This window comes from Neltuma alba, unplaced genomic scaffold, assembly GCF_004799145.2.
Source record: "Neltuma alba isolate B1F8T4 unplaced genomic scaffold, ASM479914v2 tig00010372_pilon, whole genome shotgun sequence".
NCBI lineage: Eukaryota > Viridiplantae > Streptophyta > Magnoliopsida > Fabales > Fabaceae > Neltuma > Neltuma alba.
Window position 1 is genome coordinate 267,981 of NW_021635277.1, and position 12,482 is coordinate 280,462.

At 34.7% G+C, this 12,482-nt stretch overlaps 1 protein-coding gene across 1 annotated transcript; it reads left to right on the forward strand.

Moving 5' to 3' along the window:
• Nucleotides 1-4,796: 4,796 nt before the first annotated feature.
• Nucleotides 4,797-8,156, forward strand: LOC114756101 (serine decarboxylase 1-like). The gene is made up of 7 exons (XM_028945020.1): nucleotides 4,797-4,885; nucleotides 4,989-5,114; nucleotides 5,678-6,013; nucleotides 6,393-6,624; nucleotides 6,707-6,900; nucleotides 7,028-7,164; nucleotides 7,323-8,156. The coding sequence occupies exons 3-7, from the start codon at nucleotides 5,704-5,706 to the stop codon at nucleotides 7,887-7,889; spliced, it is 1,440 nt and encodes a 479-aa protein (XP_028800853.1). The 5' UTR covers nucleotides 4,797-4,885; nucleotides 4,989-5,114; nucleotides 5,678-5,703; the 3' UTR covers nucleotides 7,890-8,156.
• The last annotated feature ends 4,326 nt before the right edge of the window (nucleotides 8,157-12,482 follow it).

Sequence of the window (12,482 nt, forward strand, 5' to 3'; positions counted from 1 at the left end):
TGATCAATAATAAAGAATATTCCTCCTATATTTGCTAAATACAATTAGTTACATTTATGCTCCAACATCCCCCCTAAAACGAGAGGGTGTAACTTGCAGCTCGAGTTTGCGTCTAAAATTTTGAAACTGTGTGCAGCTAAGAGGCTTGGTCAAACAGTCAACAATCTGATAAGAAGAAGGAAATATCTGACATCAGTGCAACCAGACTGCACCAAGTCTCGAATAAAATGAATATCAATTTCAATATGCTTGCTCCTTGCGTGTTGAACAGGGTTAGTAGCTAGTGCTTTAGCACTTATATTTTCACACCACATCACAGATGGTTGTTTTAGTGAGAGACCTAACTCAAACAAAAGAGATGGTATCCATTTAATTTCAGCAGCCCCATCAGCTAGTGCTCTATATTTAGATTCAGTGCCAGACCGAGACACTACTCTGTGTTTCCTTGATGACCTTGAAATAAAAGAACTTCCAAAATAAACACACATACCGGCAACTGATTTCCTATCATCAGTATCAGTAGCCCAATCAACATCAATATAAATAAACAATCTTAGAGAATTCAGAGGTTTCAACTGAAGACCAAAATTAAATGTGCCTTTTAGAAATCACAGGATACATTTAACTCCTTGAAAATGAATATCTCTAGGTTCAGATAGGAACTGACTGAGCTTGTTAACAGAATAGGCTGTATCTGGCCGAGTAGTTGTCAAGTATTGTAAAGAATTTATTGCTTGTCTATAAATGACAGGATTTGAGATTAAAGTTCCTTACTAGCAGAATATTGACAACTAGTAACCATTGGAGTGGAGACTGGAGCACAACAAAGCATATTGAACTTCTTTAATAAATCCAAAGTATACTTAGCTTGACTCAGATAAATTCCAGAGTTGGTATGACAGATCTCAAAACTTTGGAGCCATCTTCGAATGCAATGCTAATTGAAAACTTTTCTTATGAATAATTAGGAGCATTGAAAATTCTTCCGTTGCTGTGGAATAAACATAAACATTTTTCCCGTTTTTAAAAGGAGCATTATAATTATTTTAAATCCAAATAGAAATACAGATTCTTTTTGTATTTTGTGGCACCAAAAGTTCCAGTGAAAACCAGTATCAGTTGATTGGGAACATAAATGTTATTATTCCTTAAGAATTCAGAAAGCTGCCCTGGGAGGAGCCTTTAGTCTTCCTTGTTAGGGGAATTTTCAATCATTGAGAGGAGATTCTCAGCCATTACAAACGAAAGTAGAAAGAATCTTAAAGAAAGGGAAGTCGTCAAAGTACAAGAAATGATGATAGTGTCAAGAAAGATCTTTCATGTGGATGCGCAAGTGGAAAAGAAAGTTCTACCGATCGAGCGGAAAATTTGACAGTTCAAGATATGATGAAAACACAATGAACTAGAGGATGACGTCGATTTCAAATGCCACAAAAAATCTGAGGGGAGAACGATTGAGGACGATTTTTGAAGGACGATGGGGATTTCAAACTACAAGCTCCCAAATCATCATCACAAATCTCGTCAAAGTAGTCCGTCATCATCCTCAACAAAGTCATCCTCCCTGGTGGATCTGGAGGTTGGTGGCTAAAGAAGGCGGGAGGACAAAATGGTTAAAGGTCTAGTTCCATGGAATTGGAGCTCAACTCGGACTAAAGAAGTAGAAGTTTTCATATTTGATGGAATTGGTATTTCCATTTTGCACCAGACCAAACAAGCCAAAATCTCAATTCCAGTTTCACCCCCTCAATTACAATCCACATGAAAACATGGTGCACATGTTTTGGCTAAAAAATATATCTATGAGGACGTGATAAATGTTACTTAACTTGCCAACTAAAGACTCATCATTAACAGAAAAGAAAAAAATTTGTTAGCTAACACTGACTGCAATTTGATATGTTGTCATAGATTATATGTGTTTGCCTCTGTCGATATATAGCTCTAGAACTAACTAACCATGGCTATGTAATATAGAGAGATAGATATGTAACTTGTAATAATATGGCTAGTTGATCCTTATTACACATGGATCACGTGGCATGTTTTGGGAGATAAAATACAGATGCCAGTTACTCCACATTATTAAATTTTGAATTCCAATTATTCTTTCATGAATGCATTAAGGACAAAAATATTCTCTAATTCAAAGTTAACTGAAGTTAGTGATCAACATCAGTGTTTGTTAATCAAAGGGCAGCATCACAATGATTCTGATACTTAAAAATGAATTACCACAAAAAACAATCTGGAATCTTCAATGTGTCTCACAAAATAATTTAGAGGTAAATATGCCATTTAACCTCCTATTAAGCTATTATCCCATAAAAAGCCCACATTTTCTATTACAATATTTATTTATTGATGTGATATTAATATAAAATCAAATCATTCATTATTATCAATTGAAATGATATGTTCCAGTCCACATACACAGCATTTTATTTATTTATTTGTTTTACTCCAAAATTGAAGAACTAGAAAACAGATTATGTGGACTAAATTAGATGAAATGATGTTGAAGAGCCAGAACCGCATAACGAGTAAGAATGAAAGTCCAAAATAAAAATAAAATAGGAGAATTATAATGAGGTGCCAAGGAAGAAAAATAGTTATTAAAAAGTTTTAATAACAACTTAAACAGTAATGATAAGTTTCAGAGTAAAAAAATGACAAATTTTAAACTTGTTTTGTAATTATTTTTCTTTCTTAGGACCTAATTATAATTCTCCCAAATAAAATTTAAAACAATATTATGCAGCTTTGTTTTATGTGCATTTTTTTAAGAATTGATATGTACGAATAAGATATAATTTGGAAAAAAATAACATGTTATCAAAATATCGTCATTTAAATTCTAGCTCGATCTCGTGCCTCTCTCCTATGGGGTCAAGTGAAGGTCGGCGCCTCAACAGCAGAGCACCGTCTACAATGGGAACCATCAAATTCAATGTGGATGGGTCCCTTGATGCTCAGAAGAATGCGCGGGGATGCGGTGGCCTAGCGAGAGATCACAACGGCAAGACTCTGTGTGGGTTCTTATTCCGGCCTACTGATGGGTCCAGCCTTACTACTGAGATCTGGGCAATTTTATGGGCTCTGAAGGTTGCATGGGATGGGGGTTTCAGAGACGTTATCGTGGAAAGTGATTGCACCGAGGCCGTTAATGCTGTCGCTGTAGGGGCGGAGGAACATCATCCCGACGTCGATCTAGCAATGGAGGCACAGCAGATGCTGAAGCGAGAGTGGATGGTCGATCTCTCTGTTTGCGACAGAGACAAGAATCATACTGCTGATGCGTTTGCATAGTTTGCAAGCTCGATGAGAATGGACCTGTCGGTATTCACTGAGGTTCCGGAACAGCTACGTCTACGTGGACTAATGCTTGTTACTTAGTACGGTTTCTTTGTATCTCATGCTTTTTTCATCAAAAAAATAATACTCCTCCGGTCCTTATTATAATACCCCATTTGACTTTTTATTTAGTCTTAATTATAAGACCCCAATTCATTTTGTCTCTTATATTTATGCATTTTTTTCCAAAATAATCCTTCTAATAATGATAGTTTTAACTAATATACTTAATTAGCAAGGATATTTTAGGAATGACAACACTTATTTATTATAAATAACCAACTTAACTTACTTTCTTAATCTCCTCAAATAAGTCAATTGGGTCTTATAATTAGGACCGGAGGAGTATTACCTCCTTCTGTCTTTAATATAAGACCCAATTTGATTTTTATATTAGTTCTAAATATAAGATCCTAATCCATTTTGTCTCTCATATTTAGTCAATTTTTTCCAAGATAGTCTTTCTAATAATTATAGTTTTAGCTAACATATTTGATTAGTAAAGATATTTTAAGAAAGACAACACCTATTTATTACAAATAACTAACTTAACTTCTTTTCTTAATTTCTTCAAATTAGTCAACTGGCTATTATAATTAAAATTGGAGATAGGAAAGATACTTGAATCAGATGGAAAGTTAATTTAATTATTAATATAAAATATAAAATAGGTCCTGAATAATGGTGACGGCAAGCAAGAATTTCTCTATGGCCATTACCGTGGAACTGCATAGTGGTGTGAAACCGAAAAGCGCTGGCCAAAAAGAGGGAGAAAACTCGAATCTTCTATTTTGTTATGAATATTATAATATGTGGATGTCTATCTCCTCTTCTTCCTCTTCCTCTTCCTCTTAACTTCATCATCAACTCCCACTACTTCCACTAGGCATTAATCTTCCACTACTCCATTACCTTTCCACTATGCCTTTAATCTTGTAACTCCCCCCACTCATATTCATATGGTTTATTGTCCACTATCTATCATTTAAGTACAAATGTAACTTATATGTGAGACTATGCCTATAAATAAGGCATGTCATTGTATTGTGAAGTAAGTGAAGCAAGTGAAGGAATAATACAATATCATTCTCTCATTTTCTTGTCTACTTCTCTTCTCCAATCTATTTTCATTGTTGGTTAATTTCATAACATATTTTTTATTTTAAAAAGTATTAATAGCAATATGAAAAGGACAGAATGCGTAATAATTTTCCGGTAATTTGTGAAGCCAGGAACTGTAATTGTAATTGTGTGGAAAATCTGAGAGGGTGCAATCAAAAGATTCCACATAGCAGAATCACATGGGATGGCCCACATAAGCGGAATCTTACTGTGGAACCCTAAACGCATGCAATAGTTATAGCATCCTTCCAGCAACATCGAAAGCGCGTGCCTTCCGCACCCATAAATACCAACCTCCTCTGTCCGAGCTTCGTCCTTCATCCCGAGTTTCTTGCGCTGCGGCCGTTTACGCCAAAACACAAACGCTCTGTCCCAATATCTATTCTTTGAACCATTCCACGCATTGCAGGTTTACTATTCTTCTTCAGATCTGGGCTTTAGCGAGCTACTTTCTGTCTAGCTCATTTCTTATTGTTCGACCGACTAAATCACTGCTTAATCTTGCCTCTCAGGCCGTTTCTGCCAGTTTAAATATCGGGAAGTTGATATTGACAGACAAACTTTGTCCGAAGCTGGTTTCAGTCGAGGGAAATTCCGCTTGGAGCTTCTCTCTTTGGCCGATTGAAACCTGTCGCGAGGTTTGTCTGATTATCTTCAATTTTATTTGATTCGAGTTTCTGCGATGCAGTGATCTTGTTTGATAAATGAGTTTGCTGAATTGTCGATTGAGAATGTATCCGGCATTCTTCAAATGCTTAGATCCGTAAATTATGCTTAACTTCTTCGCTTGAAAGGTGTATTTCAGAGAATTTGTTTTTGGTTTGTGATGCTCTACCAAACAACTTTTTAAGCTTAATTCTGTAAAAAGGATGTAATTTTTTGAATTGAAATGCACATTTCAGAGAATTCTCACTTCTGTAGAGGCAGTTCATGGTGTTTGGGGTGTTACTTGTTTTGTGGGCTACGTGCTTCTGTTTAGGCTAGTTTACTTCCTTTTAAATGATTATCTGTTCCCAGAGATTTGTTTTTCAAGAAAGTTAGAATTTTATCTGGATCGCATACTCTTCTCCTCACATAAGGGTCTGGCTTTATGCCCAAAATCGCTGCGTGCCCCATTTTTACGTTTGTCTTTTGCTGGATATTTTATTTGCACTGACTCTTCTTTTGCTCAAAACCCATTCCTGTATCATGTGTCTTACAGGTCATTATTGTGCAAGGACTAGAAAAATGGACAGAAGTATTGCAAGCGTCATGAAAGCAGTTGAACCATTGCCAGAGGATTTTGATCCAAAGACTGTGATTAAGGATCCTGTACCACCAACAGCTGAAAATAATGGGAGTGTTTATGCGGTGACCGAGATGAGTGAGGATAAAAGTAAAAGAGAAATAGTACTAGGCAGGAATGTTCATACCACATGCTTGGAAGTCACAGAACCAGATGCTGATGATGAGGTGACAGGGGACAGGGAGGCTGATATGGCAAGTGTTTTGGCTAGATACAGGAAATCTCTGATGGAAAGGACGAAGCATCATTTAGGTTTGACAGTGTCTCCTCTTGCTCAAATTGCTTCCTCTGGTGCATTTCTGATGTTTATGGTGTCCTATTTGATGTGTTATGGAAAGGGTTCATAACGGGAAAGCTTTTATTACCCAAAACCTTCTTTTATGCTCTGGTAATTGTAGAAGAGCTTCAGAAAACTACCTCACAGTTATCATAGAAGCTCTTGTTTACGATCTTTCATGTTCAGGGAATTTATCATTGCATAATCTACAAAAATGCATTCATATAATCTTAGCTTCCTGTTAGGCAAGACTTTGAATGAGTTTGGGCAATTTTTGAAGTCGAGATTTTTTCCTATTAGCCTGTGAGGCCTTTTTTATTTTCATATCTTTTATTTTTGAACTACCTGTTCCAGGTTATCCCTATAATTTGGATTTCGACTATGGTGCCCTTGCCCAGCTGCAGCACTTTTCTATAAACAATTTAGGAGATCCATTCATTGAAAGTAACTATGGCGTCCACTCACGGCAGTTTGAAGTAGGTGTTTTGGATTGGTTTGCCCGATTATGGGAGATTGAGAAAAATGAATACTGGGGCTATATAACAAACTGTGGCACAGAAGGGAATCTACATGGCATTCTAGTTGGGTTAGTTTCATAAATTTCAATGAGGATGATATTTTATAAATTAGTAAAATGAATGCCTGATATGGTGAAAATACCTTTGCAGGAGAGAGGTTTTCCCAGATGGGATTCTGTATACCTCACGGGAAACGCATTATTCTGTTTTCAAAGCTGCTCGCATGTACAGAATGGAATGTGTGAAAGTTGACACGCACTGTACCGGTGAGATTGACTGCGATGATTTCAAGACCAGGATTATTCGTAACAAAGACAAGCCAGCAATTGTAAATGTGAATATAGGCAAGTTCCCCCCCTCCCCCCAAAACACACATAAACCCTCACACACACACACGAGCATGAGTGCACTTTAGCCACCGTCCCTTCATTTTTTTGGTTGATTCTAGGGCTTACGCTTGGAATCTTGCAGGCACAACTGTCAAAGGAGCTGTGGATGATCTTGATCTAGTAATAAAGACACTTGAAGATGCAGGATTTTCACACGACCGATTCTACATCCACTGCGATGGAGCTTTATTTGGTCTCATGATGCCTTTTGTCAAACGCGTAAGTATTGAATGTGCTCTATTATGCTTCCTTTTGACCCTCTAATGATTGATTTGGCACAGAAATTTGGTTTCTTCAATGTGCTGATCTCTATTGTCGTAGCTTCTGCCTGATAACTGACCTGACAACTTTGTTTTTTCCTTTTGGGGGAATTACAGGCTCCAAAAGTCTCTTTTAAGAAGCCTATAGGCAGTGTGAGTGTTTCTGGCCACAAATTTGTGGGGTGCCCTATGCCTTGTGGTGTGCAGATAACAAGATTGCAGCACGTCAATGTTCTCTCCAGGAATGTGGAGTACCTGGCTTCCAGGGATGCCACAATCATGGGCAGTCGAAACGGACATGCTCCCATTTTCCTCTGGTACACCTTAAACCGAAAGGGATACAGGGGTTTCCAGAAAGAAGTACAGAAATGCCTGAGGAATGCACATTACTTGAAAGACCGCCTCAAAGACGCCAGGATCGGCGCTATGCTTAATGAGCTAAGCAGCACAGTTGTGTTTGAGCGGCCACATGATGAGGAGTTTACTCGCATGTGGCAACTAGCATGCCAAGGCAACATTGCTCATGTTGTTGTGATGCCGAACATTACAATTGAGAAGCTTGACAAATTTCTGGAGGAGTTTGTGCAGAAACGAGCCAAATGGTTTGAAGATGGGAAGTGCCAGCCTCGCTGTATTGCGTCTGATGTGGGTGAGAAGAGTTGCCTTTGTGCCTTGCACAGGTGAAACTGTGGCTAGCCATTTTGGGAACTACGTAGGATTCTTATAGATGTGTTTGTTCATTTGAATTGTTGTGTGAGGCTTTGGTGGAAATTTGATACACTGAATCTCGCATTCACAATTGTCTGTTGTCCATGATGTCTTGGTTTCTTCCAAGAAAGTAATAGGCGAACGAAAACTTGTGGAGGGCTTGCTTTAATGGTAATGACTTGTCATACGGAGAGCAGAGAGCTGTCATAGTTAAAAATGAAAAGTTATCTTTTTTTGGAAGCCGACCCAAGCATCCTATGTCTATTGGTGTTCTTCTTTGCGATCATTGTGAAGGTTTGAGCCTATTTTCCCATCCCTATGAAGAGAGCGCTACTTATATGAATAGCAAAAGAATGTTGCTGTTAAAATTTAAACACGAGTTGTTAGTGGGGATTTATAATAAATTTTGAGGGTAACAGCTTTAAACAGAGATCTCATGATGTATATATTGAAGGCAAATGTGCCTTCAATCATGACATGTCTTGAACGAACGTTATAAAACTGAACAAACCTAAACTTAGACAAGCAAACTGAATATACTAGAGCCTAAGCGAAAGTACTAGCCCTCCTATTTGACTTTCCGTTTGGTTCGATGAAAATGGAGGAGAGAGAGCAGGAGAGAAAAAAATTTTAATAAGCTCTATTTAAAGAATAGAAAAAATGGGGTTGAAAGCTTTTAATTAATTTTTATTACTTTTTTATATTACTCATTCTTCTTGTTAAAATTTAAAACTCACTTCTCCAATTTTTTAAATGATGCTCATGAAAATTTTTTCTCTTATTTCCTTCCTTCCATTTCCCTCATACCAAACAGTAGCTAAAAGAAAAACCCATCCAACCATTTCGGTATAAAGTATTGAATATGAAAGGTAAGAATTGAAATTGAGATTAGAATTGAGAAAACATGTTAAAAAATATTTAGTACAAGGGATTGCTTATTATTTTGGATTGAGCAAACTCATGTAGGTGAGACTAGTGAAGCCTTTCATCCCAACAGAGACCCAAACTAGATATATACCGTAGAATTCACAGTTTGAATGAATTTGTATATGATGATGATCGGATCCTGTAAAAGACTTTTTTTTTCATTAGCATGCCATCTTAGGTTCTTTCTTTTTGTGGCATTGGAAAACATACACTGAAACCGTAGTATCATGGGAAGATACCATAAAACATTCAAAAGAGACGTATTGGTCATCTTATCATCACATTCACCACCAATGTCCTTATTTGCTTTGTATCATGAAATACCACATCTTGGACATTTATTTATCCTCACATACTCATTTCTAAATAATATGCAATCATTAGGGCAAGTATATTTTTTTATACCCTAAACCTATCCAACCCAATGTTTTGAAAATAAATTACCATATGAAAGTCTGTTACTCAACAATTCAAGTAGCTCTGTAAAACTAGCATCACTCTACCCATGTTATACCTTTAAGTTTATCAATTTCAACATGCCCAACAACTGTGTATAGTTAGAACACTCTGGATATAAAGGCTTTTCTACACGACTATGCAAACTCAAATATTCAAGAAGATATGCAAAGGACTCCACGAAAATTCTGAATCATATCATCCATTCTGTCACATGAAATATTGTATAGCGTTGATGGTGCTGATTGCTAATATTCAATTTTTTCTTTCTAACTTTGAAGACAGATAGAGATCATCAATTTTTTAAAATTTTTTTCCCGTTTTAGAAAATTAAAAATAAAAAAATAAAGGCTCGTGGCTTTCGTGTTTGGAACACATTACTCCCTCCTATTATTTTATTTGTAAATTATAAATTACCTTCAAATGCCTCTCATCATCATCTCAGTCAGCAAAGCACAAATGAAGATAAGATATTTGGCACATCCTCAATCAGTCGGAAATGCCTTTTATAAAATTAAAACGTGTGGTCATAATAAAACTCCACTTTGCGCACTAACAAAAATTATATCTGAGCACAAAGATTCTGTAAATTTTATATTAATTGCAAAATTTCAAAAAAGCTCAATTGATGGATTCAAGGATAAAAGTAAACATATTATAATAAATAAGAATTTGTGGCTGAATTATAGGTTTTTTGGTCAATTATTGAAATCTGGTTTTATCACTAAAGTACTTACACTTTTCCTTTATTACAATATTTTCATCCTTCATTATACTCCCTCCCTCCCTTATTATAAGCAATATAGGATTCCATTATGTAGATCAAAAAGTTAGTTAAAGACAATAAATAAATAAAAATTAGAAGTTTTTTCTCTAAAATACCTTAATTTATGGGGGGAGAGAGGGTATAAGAAAGAGAATTAAAAAATTATTATAATAAAGAGAATGATGAAAGAGAGAGAATGTATGATGGAGAGAGATGATGATTTGGGAAATGAGACAATAAATATGTGGAATATTAAAAAGAGTAATTAATGGGGCCAAATAGGAACAAAAATTTAAGACAACTTTCCAATGTTGCTTATATTTAGAGATAAGAGGGGGATGGTAGTTGCTGCTCATAAAAAGTGATATTAGTGTACATTTAATAATTTATCTAGAAAAGTGCATAAAATAAGAATTCCGTTGATTGCAACTTGCAATTAAATATGAAGAGATTTACCATACATCCAATGTTTTTCATAAATTACTACACCTTATCTTTAATGTAAGACCTGTTTAACTAATTTACTTAGATTAAAAAGGTTAGGTAAGTTAGTTAATTATAATAAATATGATTTTTTTTAAAAACACCTTAATCATCTTTCTTAATTCTCCATTCTCTCCTACTTGGTTATCCTTGTACAATAGGGAATAATTTGGAAAAAAATTAATAAATGTACAAAATAGATCTTACATTTAGAATTAAGATTAACTCTCTAATCGGGTCTTATATTAAGGATGGAAGGAGTACTACATTTTTCAACACTTGTTTTATAAGCTCTCTCATACTTAATTAATATAAACCTAACATTTATCAAAGTCCAATAATTTAACATTTGTATTACTTCTTTTAAATATTACTCTTTCAATCATAAATATAAGACTCATTATAATATAAATCACACTACAAAATATGGATTTTATATTTAGGATTAGAGAAGTAGGAGAATTATTACGAGATCCTAATTAATAAAAGAATATAATAACTAAAAAGTGTAATAATAAGTGAGCAACATGTAATGACAAGTTTCAGTAGATAAAATGATATAAGTTATTATTACTTACTCATTATTGAAACTTCTTAATGATTACATTTCTTCCTTGATATCTCATCATAATTCTTCCTTAAATCTTTGTGTGTGCACAAAGCTCTAGATTTTACCAAGATGAAAGATTGCTGAAATTCTTCTGTACGAAAAATTATTTAAATTTAATTTATTGAAACTCCTTAATGAATACTTTTTTTGGGGCCAGATCCTTAATGAATAATTATTACATAGTTCCAAATAATCTCTAAATATTACTAACATATTTATGCATTAACAAAGTTTTACAATCTCACTTGAGGACAAAATAAACCCACTTTAAGGAAAAGCAATTATCATTCAAAGTGATCAAAGCAATTATCATGAAAGGTTAAAAAAACAAAAAACAAAAAGCTCATTAAAAGTGATCAACGCTAGCTGCTTACCAAAATTTGTAAGTGAATTAGTAAAATAAATTTGAAATATAGTGTCCTTTTCATTAATCCTTGGACGAATAATTTGTACATCATAGGGCCCGTTGCACTTTATTCAGACGTTACAGCACTAACACAGAATATTAATTTGCTTTAGAATAATATATGGAATCACTTTACTATTTTTGCCTTCTTTTTGTTTCTTAACTTTATATCTCCATTTTATGGGATTCCCTTCTTGTAAAGAAAGAAACCGACTAATATTTAATTAAGGTTTTAATGCATATATAAAATCTATTTTGAATTCCTTTGAAACGCTAATTGTCATATCAAACTTAGCTGATGAAGAAATAGTATAGTCACTTTGAAATTTTGGTTTCACATTAAAATAGTTGTTGCTTCAGAATTTCATTACAATTTAGACTGCTATTTAATTTTTTCCCTTAATTTGACTGTTGAATCTGACATGCAATTATTTTAAAATAGAGGTGCCAACAAATCTAATGCTCTAACCAAAATTTTAAAAAAATAATTGTGAATAACACAGGCCTCCAAATTAATTTCAGTAATACTTGCAAATAAAAAATAAAAAAAAGATTTCCGTAGTACACTGAAAATGATGAATGAAGAATCTGTGGTGTTTGATAAATTAAACTAGACACAGTTGGCTATAGGTTTATACTCATAAAGAAGTTTATTTAATCTATTATAGTTTCGTGCTTCGTATGAGAAAAATATTAACCTTGGTGACTCATTGGGTCATTCTTTTTTTTGTTGGGTGACATTCATTGGGTCATTCTACTTCATAGTGATCTTTACATTTTAATATATATTTATGTAATATTCAATTTTTTTAATATATGTTGATTGTGCCCACTTCTTTTCCTTCCTTTTCTTTTTGGACCGACACACTTCTTTCCTTCATCACCTGCCTGACTAAGGTCTGCTCCCTGGTTATGTCCTTA

Coding starts and splice junctions, on each gene's coding strand:
- LOC114756101 (XM_028945020.1), top strand. CDS start 5,704: ATGGACAGAAGTATTGCAAGCGTCATGAAAGCAGTTGAACCATTGCCA. Junction 6,014..6,392: donor AAGGACGAAGCATCATTTAG/GTTTGACAGTGT, acceptor TACCTGTTCCAG/GTTATCCCTATAATTTGGAT. Junction 7,165..7,322: donor TGATGCCTTTTGTCAAACGC/GTAAGTATTGAA, acceptor GGGGAATTACAG/GCTCCAAAAGTCTCTTTTAA.